The 16,072-nt window shown below is 54.0% G+C and overlaps 1 protein-coding gene across 1 annotated transcript; it reads left to right on the forward strand.

Annotated features, from left to right (window-relative positions):
* Positions 1 to 468: 468 nt before the first annotated feature.
* Positions 469 to 11,716, forward strand: NBL1 (NBL1, DAN family BMP antagonist). The gene is made up of 4 exons (XM_062507711.1): positions 469 to 491; positions 9,839 to 10,033; positions 10,209 to 10,320; positions 11,462 to 11,716. Exons 1-4 carry the CDS (start codon positions 469 to 471, stop codon positions 11,714 to 11,716), a joined length of 585 nt encoding a protein of 194 aa, XP_062363695.1.
* The last annotated feature ends 4,356 nt before the right edge of the window (positions 11,717 to 16,072 follow it).

Genomic DNA, 16,072 nt, shown 5'->3' on the forward strand with positions numbered 1-16,072 from the left:
GACATTCCCAGGGCTCTTCTGGCCCCCGTTTTGGGCCGGGGCGTTTCCAGCGGGCTCTCCCCGTTAGCTCCAACACTTGCCGGGGGTTGCACGGCCCACGTCGCCGGGTGATGTCCGTGCCCTGTTGTTGGTGCTCCTGCTCTCCTCTCCGAGCCGGGGGCTCCGCGGGGCTCTCGGTGCGCCCGGCGGGGCGGGCGGGCGCTGCCGCTGCCGCCGCTCCCTCCTCCCGCCGATCCCTCCCTCCTTTCCCCTCCTCTCCCTTTCCCAGCCCGATTGTGCAATCGCGAGCGGCGGGGCCGGCGGCACCGCCCGGAGCCCGGCACCGGGGGAAGGAAGGGAGGGAAGGAGGGAAGGGAGAAGGGAGGGGAGGCTGCAGCTCCCGCCCGCCCCGCGCCTCCCTCCGTGGCCGCCCCGCCGCGCCGGGGATGCGGCAGCCGCCGGGCACCGCCGGGCCCCGGACCCCATGGGATGCGCCCGCCGTCGCCTGGCTGGTGAGTAGCCCTTGGCTTTGTGTGCCCCGCCACCCCCGCCCTGAACCTGCTGCTTTTTCCCCGCACCAAATTTTCCGTCTCTTTTCCTCTCGTTTCTGTGCTTCCCCCTCCACACCACCCCCCCCCCCCACCACCCCCCCGGCCGGTGATGGATGGTCGGGAGGATGAGGATGTTGCCACGGGTAGAAATGGGTTGCAGATGAGGCGGACTTGGGGGGTTCTGCTCTGCAATCGTTGAACTGTTTCCACCGCCGCTTTAGCTGAAATAGAATAAAAGCCTGGGAGCCGCGCTGTGTCGGTCGCACATCTGTGGTACAGAGTCCTTCCCTCCTTCCCATCCCTGCCGGGGTTTGAAACAAAGTGCCGAGGGAAGAACGGGAACGCTCAGTATCGATTAACCACACCGCCAGCGGACGCGGGGTAGTTCAACGATCATAAAAGAAAGAAGGTTTCCCGATGGCAAGGCAGTAAACTTTTGTTCCTTGAAAAGTTCATCCCGGGGATTAATTTACATCCTTGTTTCATGGAAATACTTTAGGCACTTACTGTAAAGATTATATCAAATTTATCCCTACCTGTTTTTCGAACCCCAGTGTAGCGTTTCAATTTGTCTCAGTATCTGCAGCAATTTTTATTTGTTCTATGCAATAGTCTCTGCATTTTAAGATCAGTGGGGATTTCTGTTTTTCTCTGGTAGGTGTTTTGGGAACAGAACATACTTTAGCACACTTTCAGGCTGCATTAAAGTTGGTCTAGACAATCCCTTATTGCCTACTAACATTTCTCTTACGAGGGCACCAGCAAGTTCTGCTCCACTCCACAATCTAACTTTTGCATATAGGATTAAACCCATTAAATTAAAAATTCAGCCTATGTGAAGTGTTTATGGATATAGGACACTGTAGCTTTTCCATGCTGGTTTTTATTTGGGGAAAAATCTATGCCCTGCTGAAACAAGTGGGAAATATCCTAGCGATATGGAGAGACACAGATTTTCCCTTGTATTTTTAGCCAAAACACTCAGTGCCCTCTTTGCAATGTCCAACCAGCCAAAAATCAGCTGCATACACTGGCCACTTCTGCCTTTTGAAGGCAGTCTCCCATCTCATAAAAGGCTGCTCGCCTCAAATTTGCAAACCGCAGGATGGGAAATGGAATTTGCCTTCAGTATAAAAATCCCAAGTGTTTGCAAACAGCCCTGAGAAGAATCTGGGCTCTTGGCGTGACCTCTCAGCGCTGAATTCCAGCTTGGGGAGTTTGTGGTCTCACAAAAAGGGCAAACGAGTAAAGTCTTCCCAAGTGCCCAGTCGTCTTTCTGGAGCAAGGAAAACAGTCGAGCTGGAGGGAATTTTGGGTGCTCTGGAGGTGCAGGATCGGGCCCTGAGCCAAAGTGCTTTTCAAGGAGCCTTGAAGATCTGCCCATGCTGGAATAACTTTGCTTAGAGTGTGCGTTGGCATTGCCGAGGGTCAGATTGAGCTGGTGCAGCTACGGGAAACCTGCCCGAGGAACAGAGGAAACTCCTGGGCAGTTATTCCTGCCCAAACTCCATGCTGTTCCCATTAAAGCTTTAGCAGTTCCTCTGCCAGATCCCATATCCGACCACGGGGCAGGCAGAGCCAGGTTCTTGCTCCGTCCTTGGGTCTTGCTCCTGCTCTTTTTGTTTTGAATTCTGCTGGAAAAAAACCACCCTCGCCCGGGCTCTGTGTCCGCTGTGACAAAGCAAGGAGAAGAGGAACAGCAGTCCAGCATGGCTGAGGGCAAAGAAACTTCACACCCGCTCAAATCAGACTCTTAAAATCCTAAGCAGCTGATAAAATTGTCATTCTGGGGGAGTTCTGGAGTGGGAGTGAGGGGTGGTCTGTCCTCTGTGAGCCCCGGCAGGGCTGTGCTTGCTGTTCCCAGAGCTTTGTTTCTTGTGCGGTGCTGTTTAGGGAGGGAGGGCCGTGGGGCCGTGGGGGCCAGGGCTTTCCTGGACATAAATTAGCACCGAGGGTGGGAATGGAACAGCCCAGCACCCATCCCAGCAGTTGTGGAGCTGGGCTGGGTTGCTGCCCCCATTGCAGCCAAGATCACAGCCCGTGGAGCTGAGCTTTGGAAATGGTGTCAGGATGGAGCCATTGCTCGGGTCACTCTTAGATGTGGTTTAAGTCTCCTTCTTCTCTGATACAGAGCTCAAGCAGCCTGTCCAGAGGGGGAAGGGAGTGCTGTTTGGGTCGCAGTGTGATTTCTTTGTGGGTCCAATCCTGCAGTTTAGGATAAACTGTCTAAATGTCAAGTGTGAGGTCAGCCCTGGTAACAACAAAAAATACCAGCTGGGCCATGAGCTGTTGCATTACCTCCAAGCCCCTCTGGCCTTGCACTTCCATGTGTTTTTCTGCCTTGGTCAGTGCCATGGGTAGATAACACAGAGATTGGGTTTATGCCATCAGAACTGAGAAGGCTGGTGTGGTGTAAACTAAATACTAAAAGAGGGCAAAACCACATCAGGTCACTGAATTTCTGCTGCCGTGACCAAGATATGGCCTGAACGGGAATAAAGGGAGAGGGAGACAGCAGGGAGGATCTTGAAAGACCCACAGCTCCATCCACAAGCTCTTTTCTCCTTTCCTCTTTCCCCTTCTTGCTCCAGCAGCTGGGAACCTGATCCTGCAGGCGCAACCCTGCTGCGTTGGGTTTTTATGCAAGTTTGGTAATGAATGATCGAGCCAGGCGAAAGCCGGCGTGGTTGGCATCTGAGACAGCTCCCCTCGCTGCCTGCAGGAATTAAAAAAGTCATCATCCTGGTGGCCACTCTGCACTGGAACTGGTTTTATCTGGTTCCAGTTAGACTTGTTTTGAGTAAGACGAGCGGTGCCAGATTCTGATCTCATTTGCACCAGTGGAGTCATTTGGAGGAGCCGGTCCCAGTTTACCTCACTCTAAGTGAAAGCAGAACGGGGCCTGCTGGGAGAAGCTCTCCCGGGGCAGTGCCCGGTGCCTGCCTGCAAATCTGACCTGGGGAAAAGCCAGCGGCTCCCAAAACCCTTCCTGCAGGCTCCGGGGGTTTTACTGCCCGCTCTGAGAGCTGTGCTCCAACAAGGAGCAGAGAGGTTGTGGCTTTGGGGAATCATAGTGTCCGAGCTCCAGCACGAGCCAGGTGCTCTGGCGAGGTGCCGTGGGCGAGGGGTGATGGCCAGGGTCCTGTAGTGGTGCTGTGCTGGAGGAGGAGAATTCCCTTTACAGATGGGTGGGAAACTGCTGCTCACAGGGGTCAGGGACAGCGTTGCAGAGAGCAGCGAAATCCCTGTTATCCATGGGATTTTCAAAGGAGTTGTTGGACACCTACCACTCTCCTGCACGTCCAGATGCCCTCGGCCCCAGGCTGGCTCTCCTGGCTGTGGGGAAACACCAGCTCCAGGGAAAAGCAGGAGGCAGCCGGGCCCCGCTCAGGTCCAGGCATGCGAGCGAGGCCTCGGGCTGGAACGCTGCTCCCAGCTGTGCTGGGAAGTGCCTGGTGCTCAGATCAGCTGCACCGGGTCTGACCCAGCGCTGGGAATGCTCCAGCCACAGCTCCAGACCAGTCCTGCCCCGTGCAGGGCTTGGGCAGAGCCTGGACCCCCTCCCTCTGCCCAGTGAGCTCAGGCTCCCCAGGCTGCTCCCCAGAACCACCGCTGCTGAAGGCTGGTCCTATGTTTGTGTTCCAGCTCCCCACAAAGCCGATCTGGTCCCAGGTTTGTTTTCCAGGTCCCTACACAGCTGATCCTTGCTCCCATCCCACTCGTCCCACTGCCCTTGGGGGCTGCAGAGCCCCACGTTCTTCAAGAAAAGGGGGAGTGGAGGTGTGGGTCCAGGAGCTTTAGGTTGATGCATTTTCCTGGCCGTGATTGCTCTTGAATGCTCGTGAATGCTGAAGAAATCGAGCAATTGAAATAAATTACCAGAAACTGTTTATGTGACTCTTGCCTCTTCTACAGGCTTTTAGTGTGTCCCTTTCCCAGCAGAGCTCCTTCAGGACCCCAGCCTAAGCCTGAGTCCAGAGGTAGCTTTCCAATGACTCTTGTAGGTAAAGCAGCTCTGATTTTTTTTTCCAGCTGCAAAAAATGAGTCTCCCAAGTGCTCAGTGCGTGGTCGAGAAGCCAGATTAAAACTCTCAATGTACCAACATCTTTTGACATTCTGGCAAATGTGGGGAGGGCAGAGGGCTTTAAAAAATGCTGTACTGCTTTTTTTTTTTTTTTTTTTTAAATTTCTGCTTTATTTCTGTGACTTGCCCAACCATGCTTGAGTGGAAATTAATATGTTACAGAAAGGGAAGCTCCAACATCTGCTTCTGAAAGCAGCAGACACAGCCAGGTCCACAGTGAGAAACAACACAGCTTTTGCACCACTATCAAAAAGTTCTTAGGATGGATTCTTGTGGTTGTTAAATATCAAATGTCTTCCTGTGGTAGTTCCCTGTTTATTTTTTTGTAATTTCTCCCCAGATTTTTCAGCTCAGCAAAGCACCACTGGAGCTCTGAGCTTGGGAGAGATTTCTGTGCTTAGTTTTCAGTTAAGCACTTTTGTGTCCTGCTGTCCTGAAGAATTACCTGCAGACATTCTCAGTGCAGAGTTCTCTTCCTTCTCCCTGCCCATATCGTACCTCAGTCAGATTCCTTAGGGCTGTTACTGTCACTACAGTAAGGGTCCCCAAAATTGTAAAGTTTTAGCTAAATGCAAATTTCAAAAAGGGAGAAGCATTTAATAAGAACAGATATTAAGTAGCATCTTTTGTTTTGATAGATGTTTTTCAATACATAGTGACTTTTCAATTTTTTGCAGTTGAGATTTAAACTTTTCCTTTTAATAATGCTGGCTTATAAGTTGTTTTTTCGATGTAAGTAAATATTATTTGAGTTGAGTTTCCTAAGAGCCAATCCCCAGAGGTGTTCAGAAGTTACAGACCTAATCCTGTGCCTGAGGAGAGCCGTGCCCTGGATCTTTCTGGGATGTTTCTTTCCAGCTGCCATCAAGCAGACACTTTACTGTGGGTTTGCATCCTTTTAGGTGCATAAATAATAATGTTCCTTTTAGCATTTCCTGGCCACCTGCACACACAGGAGTGATTCCACACGAGTGCTTGCAGAGCTCCCTCCCCTGCCCTGCAGCGCCGTGTCCTGGGGTGACTCCCCCCCACGCTGTCCCCACCTGGCTCCCACCTGCCCTGTGCCTTCCCCCAGCACCTTCCACCCAGGAATGTGGGCTAAGGGCTGCTGGCAGCCAGCCCTCCCTCCTGCCTGGGCAGCTGCTTCTCTCCAAGGGAGTCTGGTGCTCCAAACACCTCCCTGTGCTTTCCACGCTCCCTGCACCCATCAGCTCACTCGGTGCTCTCCTGTCCCTGCTCTTACAACCAGGGAAACTGAGGCACAGAGCATCTTTGGGCCCTCCTCTGCTCTGTGTGGCAGCTCTTTTCAGCAGAACAGCACAAAGAGCCAGTGGCACACAGAGTGCTGTGACTCCTGTCTGACACCAGCCTGGGGCTGCTCCTGGCATCTCAGAGCCCAGCTGGGTGGGGAGCTGGCTCCATCAGGAAGGACAGGGGAGGGGATCCCAGCTCTGACCCAGACCAAGAGTTGAAACCTTCACCTTGTCCTTCTCTGCTGAGATCTGGTATGTCTCAAAAGGGCCTGGATCCCTGAGTCAGGCACTGAGGTGCAGCATGGGCCGGGCCCTGTTTCTGTACTGTGTTCACAGGCTGGGAGCCTTGGCAAGTGATGTTTGTAGAACTTTGGGGATTCTTGTCTCTCAGAGGCTGCGGTGCCTTGTATGTGGCCGTGAGTACAATCTACCTGTGTTTGTGGTTCTCTGTATTTGGCAGAATTGCAAGATCCTGGATAAGAAAAATACCTATAAACACATTAAACAACTCGTGAAACGTTCCCCATGTCCACCTGCAAGCTTGTCTTGTGTTATGGCATAAACTTACCACTGGAAAAAGAGGGTAAAACTGATTAGATCTGTTTTATTTTCCTCCAGAAGTGTTTGGTTTCCAAATGTCTGGGAACAGCTGTGGGCTGGATGGTGGGAATGTGGCCTCCGAGGTAATTCCAGTGATTGTCCTCCAGCCGATGTAACGATGGAGATTTTCCCAGCTGCTTCCAGGCACTGGTGTTATCCTGCTGGAGGAACTCCTGAGAGTTCTGGGATTGCTGGGGTGGGAGGAAGGAGCTCTTCTAGGTGACACAAAACATCTGAGGTGGTACTAGAAGATGTCCTCACCGGGAAGCTGAGCTGTGAGCATCTCCCAGGGGTGCTGGGGTGGTACCCTAAGAGCCCCCTGCCCCTCAGGGCTGGAAAAGGGCTCCGGAGCCGCTCACCACGAGGCTGCAGCTGTGCCTGTGCTGAGAAGCTGTTTGTGTCGGAGCTGGGATGTGCCAGCTTCAGTCTTGATTCATTTTTTTCCCCGATGCTGCCGGAGGGATGGCGAGGAAGCTGCCGTGTGGCTCCCTGCAGAGGGAGCAGGGGGAGACCCTCACGGGCCGGTGGCTCTGCCGGAACTGAGCTGAACTTTCTGCTTGAAGAGCTTTGACTAGAGGGGTAAAAAATGTGTGTCGGTGTGGGGAAGAGAAAGAAGCCCCTGTGTGCCGGGAAGTGGCTGCTCCCGCCGGGTCAGCCGCGGAACACGCTTGTTCCTTTCGGGCTGCAACGTGTAATTTAGCTTGTCACGGAGGAATGTGCTCAATGCCTTTATTTAATCGGGAGTTTGCAAACCTGCTCGGGTGCCTCGTCTTCCTTTTTCCCTTCCCTTCCCAGCCGGGGGCGGGGGAGAAGAACACGGTGCTTTTGTCTCGGTCCCTGTGGCTGCTGTCAGATGAATGGTGTTGGTGGCAGCTCTGTTCGCATGACTGGTTTGAGCTATGGACACGCTACTCCCAGCCCCGGCTCCCTCCCAAACTCAGCTGCATCAGATGTTTTCCTAGGCACTGGCATAAACCTCGTTACTTGCTAGAAAAGTAGCCCTGCGGGTTCCAGGACATTCCTGGGAGAAGGAAAACACCATGTGCTGTGGATGTGGTGTGTTCAAGGCTGCAGGTCAGGGGGGGATAGAAGTGCCGAGGAATGGGGGATGTTTGGAATTTCTCCAGCTCCAAAGGGGTGCCCGGTTCCCCTGCTGGGGGGTGCCCAATCCCCCACTCTTCCACCCCCCATTGCAAAGGGGACCGGTGGCCACCGGGGCCCTGGTTACAAACGCAGCCCTGCTCAGGAAAGTAGAAGGCTTCAGCACATGTTTAAGTGCTTTTCTGAATCCAGGCCAGGTCCCGTGCTTTAGCACAGCACAGCTTCACTCATCTTCCTCACGGGAGCCCAGATGCTGGGAGAGGATCCCTTGTGCCTCTGGCACTGGGTCTGCTCTGAGCAGCAGAAACACCTCCATGGAGCACCTCCCTTCAGGAGCACAGATCCCAGGAAACACAGGACAGACTTGTCAGCACAGACAGGAATATTTGCCTCTTTGCATCTGGGTAGAGATGCACAGAAACCTGGAAAAACCCCATCTTTTTTAGGAAAGAAGGAAATTGTTCTGTAATCGGGCATGTGGAAGTGAACTTGTGTGCTGACTCCAGAGGAATTTGGGCTGTTCCCCGGGGGTTGTGATTGCTCTTTGGGTCACATCCGAGCTCTGATCTCGGACTTGCCTTTGGGAGCAGGATTCCTCAGCACAGAGCTGCTGGCATTTGAGGAATGAGTGATGCTTGTTTTGGAAAGCAAGCCAAGTGCGTGTGAGTCTGTGTGTGCAACTTAACCACACTTCCTTCAGAAATTGCAGCATTCCCCCACTGAAATGAAAAAAAAACCTCAGGCACAAGAGTCCTCTTCAAGACAGATGTATTTAAACCCACAGCTCTCATTAATGGCAATGCAAGCTCAGGAGTTAAAACCCTCTGCTTATCTCCAGCCAACACCTGCAAAGTCTCCTTTGTGCAGGTATTCCCATGAGGGACCTGTGGATTCACATCCTGCAAGCACTGGGAGGATTACGAAGCCAGGGCTTTGCAGGTGTTGCTGCATTATATTACTGTGGTTCTTGTATCACCAGAAAATGAGGAAATTTAGCAGAGACACCACAAGATGCCTCCAGAGATCCCGTGAATGAGGATGCTCTTCTCTGTGTGCCATGGGACAGAAGAGATGAAAGAATCTTTCTCATTTTTTTCTTGATCCAGATCCAGGAGGTTGAGCTCAGTGGAGGGATAACAGGGCAAAATCCCATAACGACCTTAAAATCCCCGAGTGCTTAGGAGGGTATCTCAATCATTCAGACAAGTCTGATGGTCCTGCAGCCCAGGGGGTGTGGATGAGGACTCTGGAGGAACAGGACATTTTTCCTCTCCTTCCCAGCAAGTGTTAGAGGGCTGGGCCCAGGAACCATGGGAATCAACAGGAGTCTTTCCAGTGTGGGCTGTGGATCATCGTCTGGATAAATAAATAGAAGGAAATAACAAATAACATGGTTCTAACAAATATCTTCAGATGTATAAATGCCTTTTGCCATGACTCCATCCAAATCCCACACATGAAAAAATTTCCCTGTTCCTGTGCTTCTTTTCCATCTGCCTTTCCCCTGCGACTTGGGAGTGTTAATTCAGGCACCTTGGCTGGAAAGCAGAGCAAGAAAACTTCGTGGGGATTTCTCTGGGGCTGGGGAGTGACCTCCAAGCCAACCACCTTAGTGAGCAAGGTTTGTCCCTGTGACAAGGACCCCCCTTGTCTGCAGCCCCAGTTCCCATCCTCGGAATAACCCTTTGCAGAATTCAAGTGGCTCTGTACAAATAAATGTTGTATTGTTCTTTTCTGCGGGTTTCCAGCCTCTGGGCTGAGGTTTCCACGTGTCCCTGTGTGCTGCTGCCTTGCAGCGACACCTGCTGCACACTCCAGGAGCAGAGGGGTCCCCAGCAAGGCCAGCTTTGGCTTCCAAGATGGGAGAAGAGGAAGCAGGAAAGCTTGTTCCTTCCTCAAATAAAAGCATTTTTCTGGTATGGGACTTCTTCAGCCTGGCCTGACTCGTGGCAGTGACACTTTTGGTTTGCAAACTTCTCCCAGCCCAGCTTTGGGTGGGAAATGAGGAAAAGCTTGCTGTTGTCCCAGGCACAGAGCTCGGGAGAGGTAATACAGGTATCTGACTGGCCCAGAGCTTGTTTGGAAGAGGAAAGAGGCAGAGTAGCACATCCCACTCCACGGGCAGTGTTCTGGGAGCTGCCCTGGCCTTGGCAGTGGCTGTGGAGGGGGACGTGGGGATAGCCCTGTGCTTGGAACGACCAAGAACTTCCACAGGGTAGGAGGAATGCGCCGCTTTCTTTGCTGCTAACGTTTTGCTCTCCGTGTCCAGGTGTAGGATTTTGGCAGAGCCGGCCATGATGTTATGGTTCGTGGTGGGAGCCTTGTTCCCAGCTCTGCTCCTGGCTGCTCCACCTCCCATCAACAAGCTCGCCCTCTTCCCAGACAAGAGCGCCTGGTGCGAGGCCAAGAACATCACCCAGATCGTGGGGCACAGCGGCTGCGAGTCCAAATCCATCCAGAACAGGTACACATCCACCCTCAGCCCAGGGCTAGAGGCAGCTGGCAGCAACTGGAGGGGCTCTGGCCACAAGAAGCCAGGCACAGTGTCCTGCCTCTGTCTCAGGGGAAGGTAAAATCTCTGCCTTTGCTGGGAAGAGCAGCACCTCCCCTGAGCCCCACTCCTCCTGCTGTCTTTGCAGGGCCTGTCTGGGACAGTGTTTCAGCTACAGCGTCCCCAACACCTTCCCCCAGTCCACAGAGTCCCTGGTTCACTGCGACTCCTGCATGCCAGCCCAGTCCATGTGGGAAATTGTGAGTATCCTGCTCTGCTCCATGGGGCCTCAGCTCTGCTCTGACACCACTTCAGGGCCAGTCCTACTTCTCTGGGCTTTTCCCACTCAAAATTTCCCTCCAGAGTGTCTCTCAGGTGACTGTACTGTGTCTTGAGATGCCTGGGTGGAAGGAGCTGCTGGAAGCTCTGCTGAATGATCCAATATCCCTCTATTTGCAGAACCATTCCCTTCATTATTTATCCTTATGCTTATCCACATGCCTGCTCTCTCCACTGCTCCCTTTGTCGCCTGCTCCCCCTTGGGAGATTTGGCTGTGTTTGATGTCCAGAAGTTCTTCCCACAGCCAGTCATCCTGAGACCTCACAGTTCTGTGTCACCTCTGATCCTGGCAGAGCCATAAACCAGAAGAAGCCCAGAGAATTGTCTCTGCTCTCTGCCTCACTTTCAGCTCACATTTGATGAGAGGGTTTAGTCCAAACCATCCGGGCTGCTCAGCATCACCTCTTGTGGGTGGCCTTTGCTGTCTCACCAATATTCCAGTGCCAGCAGTGCCTGGGAGCTGTGTCCTGCTGGAGTTGGTGCTGAAAGGAGATGGGAGTCAGTCTCTTCTGCCATGTCTCAGGTGAAAGGAGGAAAGGAAATGGCCTAAAGTTGCACCAAGGGAGTTCAGATTAGATGTAAGAAAAAAAAAATTCACTGAAAGGGTGGTCAGGCTTTGGAAAAAGTTCCCCAAGGAGGTGGTGGAGTCCCTGTCCCTTGGAGGTGTCTAAGGAATGACTGGACATGGCACTCAGTGCTCTGGGCTAGGCGACAGGTGGTCATAGGTTGGATTTGGTGGTTTTGGAGGTCTGTTCCAATCTTAGTGATTCAGTGATTCCATGGTTTAGAGGTGACTATGGTGGTGCTGGGTTGATGGTTTGACTCGATGAGCTTGAAGGTCTCTTCCAGCCTTGATGTTTCTGTGATTTTCCCTGAGTGTCCAGAACAAGACATTCCCAGAGAACTCCCACCTTGCAGACTGACTGGGGGCTTGTTTCTGTGGATAGAAACCCACCACACCTTCCCTAAAACACCCCAAATCTGCAGGGTCTGGGGCAGGTCAGAACTCCCACCACGGGAGCCTGAGCACTGACCCCTTGTGTCCTTGCCCTGCTGCCCAGGTGACACTGGACTGCCCAGGCAACGAGGAGATCCCCAGGGTGGACAAGCTGGTGGAGAAGATCTTGCACTGCAGCTGCCAGGCCTGCGGGAAGGAGCCGAGCCACGAGGGAGCCCTGTTCAACGTGTACCTGAACGCCGAGGAGAACATGGCCCACGAGGGGCCCGCGCCCCACCACTACCCCCACCACCAGCAGGAGCTGGAGGAGCCGCCGGCCTCCAGCCACCACCACCACGAGGAGGAGGGCGAGGAGTGACCCGGCCCCTGTGGACTGTCCTGGCAGGGCTGTCGAGGGCCAGGGCCGGGCTTTGGGGAGGGAGGGGGGTGCTGGAGTCTTTCCTGTCAAATCTCTGCCCTCGCGCCACCCCCCGACATCCCGGGATGTTCCGAGGAGCAGGCAGGGCTGAGGCTGGAGCTGCAGGCTTAGACACGAGGCCTCGGCCTTTCCTGATGCAAAACTACTTGCACATAATAATAATAATATATTGAGAGGAGTGGCACGAGGGGCTCTGGCTGAAAGCAGGGGCTGGGTCGGGCTCCCGGGGCTCTCTGCATGCTCCCAGCCCTGGCAGGAGCCCTCTGAGTCCTGCTGAGTTTTCCTCATGCCCAGCGTGGAGGAAGAAGGGAAGCAGCTTCTCCACAGTACCACAAGGGATGATGCACATCTCTCCTGGGGTGGTGGGATCAGCAGCACCCCTTCTGCCTCTTCTGTCCCTGTCTGCCCACAAGAGCTCAGCGCAGACATGCTCCTGGCACCCACTGGATCTCAGTCGAACCCCAAGCCTTTGTATCAGGTGGCTCTTGGGGAGGGTTTTGCCCCAGGATGTGCCTGTGGGGCTGTGGAACCGTGGTGGTGACAACCCTTACCTTAGTGTCCCCAAGGCCACCACATTCCACCTTGTTCCCTGGGGATGAGTGTCATGAGCCCTGGGACTTCACTTTTTGGGGCTGCAGGGGAGGACAAGAGCTGGGAGGGGTCTGGAGGAGGTTCCAGCCCTGTCCCCCCTCTCCCTGCTGCACTTTGATGGTGGTGGAGGGAGAAGGGGGCTGAGGGCTGGAACGTGCCTGTGCAGGGAGTGCTCGGGCAGGGCTGGGGGTCGGGGTGGGCACAGCCTCTGCTGCCCCTCTCTCTGTTGTATAAAGCTGATTCCTTGGAGTTGTCCTGACAAGAGCTTCCAGAGCTTGTAATCGATGCCTCCCCTCCTTTTGACAAGTTTTGGGTTTTTTTTTTTTCCTTAAATAAATTAGTTCTGACTTCCACTGCTCAGTGCTGTGATGCCTGTCTGGTTTTTGGCAGTGCTGACACCAGCCAGGACAGGCAGTGGTGCCGGAGGGTCCAGGGCACGGCAGAGCCGTGGTTCCCGCAGCTTTCCTGCTGCATTCCAGCTGGGAAAAGGAGGAGAGAGAGCTGCAGGAAGGAAAACCGAGCCCAAATACTGAGCGTATGGGCTGCATGTGGCGCTGGGAGCCTGCACGGCAGCTGGGGCCGGGCGTGGTGGGTCCCGCTTGTGTGGGACTCCTGTGGGATCTCTGGGATCACGCCACCTTCTCCGGCGCTGCTGCCACTAGGTGACAGTCTTGGTCCGGCTGTTCCCTGGCATCCAGATGCTCACGGCCCCCGGGAACGCTCGGACAGGAGCGGACATCCCTTCGGGGATGGCAAAAGGGACTGAGCATCTCGGCTGGAAGCAGCGGGCTCTTCCCAGGGTGTTTGGATCAGGCATCTCCTGGGCAGGGCAGTGTGTGCCCTTCCAGATCTGCGGTCCCACTGATGCCAGGGCAGTCCAGTGCCCTCAGGAATGATCAGTGATGCTCCCTGGTCTGAGCCTGACCCTGGGGAAGGTCCATCAGCTCCTGGACAGGCCCCAGGCTGTGCTGGGCCAGCAGACAGCGCTCACTGTCCCTTACTGAGGTCACCTCTCACTGTCCCTTACTGAGGTCACCTCTCACTGTCCCCTACTGAGGTCACCTCTCACTGTCCCTTACTGAGGTCACTTCTCACTGTCCCTTACTGAGGTCAGCTCTCACTGTCCCTTACTGAGGTCACTTCTCACTGTCCCTTACTGAGGTCAGCTCTCACTGTCCCTTTACTGATGTCAGCTCTCACTGTCCCCCTCCTTGAGGCTAGCTCTTATTGCCCCTTATTGAGATGAGTTCTTGCCTCGTTACTGAGGCCAGCCCTATTGCTCCCCTCAGTGAGGCTCTGGGGACTATGCACAGGTTGGGGGAGCAGGTCTGTGCTTTGGGAAGTGGGAGAAGGTTTGCATTAAGGCAGGAATTGCCTTAACGGCAGTAATGGAGGGGATGGGTTGAACAGGGAGGGCTTGGCAGGGCTAGAGGTGCTCTGTGTGTTACCATAATGTTTTTAGGATGTGAAGTGTCTTCCCAAGCAAGGGAGCTTTTCCTGAGTGCCAGGAAAAGGTGGAGATATCTGTGGTGCTCACTGAGCACCATCACGGAGCCTTTTTACTGGTGTACCATGGAAACAGGCTGGATTTAGCAGGGGGCTGTTCCTGTAAACTCCAGGAGCTGCAGTTCAAGGTGTTTGGAGCAGGATGCCTTCACCTCCATTCTATACAAGCTGAGCTCCAGCAGAGGCAGGCAGTGGAGGGCTGGTGTGCAGATGAAACCATAAATCGAGGTAGTTAGCCAGGCTCTGCCCAAATTCAAACCCAAGGAGCCATCCCAGGTAAAGCCTGGAAGGACATCCCGAGTGTGCATTCACTGCTGGATGTCTCTGTGTTAAGCCCTGGATTGCCTGGATGTCCTCACCGGAGTCTCTCAGCTCCCAGTTTGACTTTCTTTGTCTCACCCTTTTTTTTTTTTGGGTTTTTTTTTTTTTGCATGTTGACACTTGGGTGGCTGTTGACAACCTGGTTTTGCTTTCCCTGCTAGTGGTACTGGAGAACAGAGCTGATGGGGTCCATGATCCCTGCAGATGTGTCCAGAAATGCAGCACAGGGAGACAGAACAGACAGGCCAGGAACAGCTGCCAGCACGGAGAAGCTTTTGCAGGGACAATGGTAGGATTTGGTCTTCACTTCAAGTCAGGTTTTTTTAAACACATTTTGTTTCTATCAGTTCTGATTTGCTTCCCCAGCAAACACATCCAAACCAAGTGTACAAAACCTCTCATGCGTGGAGGACATGCTGTGGATGTTGGGAAGAGGTTGTCCAGAGAAGCTGTGGCTGCTCCTGGATCCCTGGAAGTGTCCAAGGCCAGGCTGGACGAGGCTTGGAGCAACCTGGGGTAGTGGAAGGTGTCCCTGCCCATGGCAGGAGATGGGAATGGGATGAGCTTTAAGGTCCTTCCACACCCAAACCATTCCACCACTCCATGATTCTGATCCAATCTCCTTCTCAGAAGCAAAAGCTCTGGAGACAAACTGGGATGTTCCTAATGCTGGGATGCAGCAGGGCAGAGAAGGAAGGCTGCCTTTGCACTGTGGCATCAATTCCTCACTGTGGGTGCAGCTGGGATAAATCTATGCTGCTGCATTCATTTATCCTGGCTGGGGAAGCTTCTCAGGGTGGGGTTTCTCTCTGCTGCCAGCACAGATGGGCCAGGGAAGTGAGGGTTTCCTGGGACAAAGGCTTTTCTAAGGAAACCTCCTGCTGCAAGCAGAGCCTCATGTAAGTGTGCACTGCCCTGGGACCGCTGCCAGCACACTGTGACACTGAGGTGGCCGGGGAGGTTTGGCTGGGAGCATCCAAGGAGAGGGTCCTGGGGAAGCAGAGGGAGGGCAGAGCCTGTCCTGGCACAAGTGGCAGCAGCTGTTTCCCAGTGGCAGCTGGATAAGGAGATTGTGGCGGGGATAACCCTGTGTGTTTGGGTCCCTGCCTTCTACCTCCCCATCCCTTGCTCAGAGATGGTTTCCAGACATGAAATCCCCATTCAGGCACTGGGACAAGCACAACAAATTTGTTGGAAAGGTGATTGGAAAAGCAGGGCTTGGTAAAGAGGCTGATTTCTGTCCTGGGGTGGGTGGCTGGGCAGCGCTGGGGGTGCACAGCTGGCTCTCAGCCACACATCTGCAGCACAGCTTCCCAGGGAGGGGGGTTAAGGAAAGCTTTAGTGGGTACTTGGGGAGGAACAGGCAGCAGCTGGCAGTGCCTGGCCCTGGGAGCACAGGGTGGGTGCCAGGGGCACACCCTCAGCTCTGGTGTGTGCTGGAGCCACTGCCCTCTGTCCTGGTCTCCCCCAAAAGAAATCACAGCCATTTGTTGTGAAAACCCCATCTTTGGGTATCTGGGTAATTAAAAAAACCCCAAGAAGTCCCTGTCCAGCACCCTGAGGTGTTTGCCCTGAGCATGGAGGTGGCAGTGTGGAATTCCCAGCAGCACACACAGATACTCAGAAGGGTTTTCTGAGCTGGCTCCTCTCACATGTTGCCTCCCACTTGTTAAAGGGCAGGTTGCTGAGGGTCCATCCAGGATTGCCCCTCAAGCAGGGAGCTGGGCTGCCCCAAGGCCAGTCTAAATAACCCAGGAGCAGAGGGGCCAGGCTCTCCCTTGCCTCTGCTCCTTCATCCCTGGCTGCAGCTTGCTGGAATATCTGCCAGCAAGTCTTCAGGCTGCTTCCTGAGGGCTGTTGTGTGCAGCTGTTTGTTGG

Source organism: Cinclus cinclus, chromosome 23 (assembly GCF_963662255.1).
Source record: "Cinclus cinclus chromosome 23, bCinCin1.1, whole genome shotgun sequence".
In the NCBI taxonomy this organism is placed as follows: Eukaryota; Metazoa; Chordata; class Aves; order Passeriformes; family Cinclidae; genus Cinclus; species Cinclus cinclus.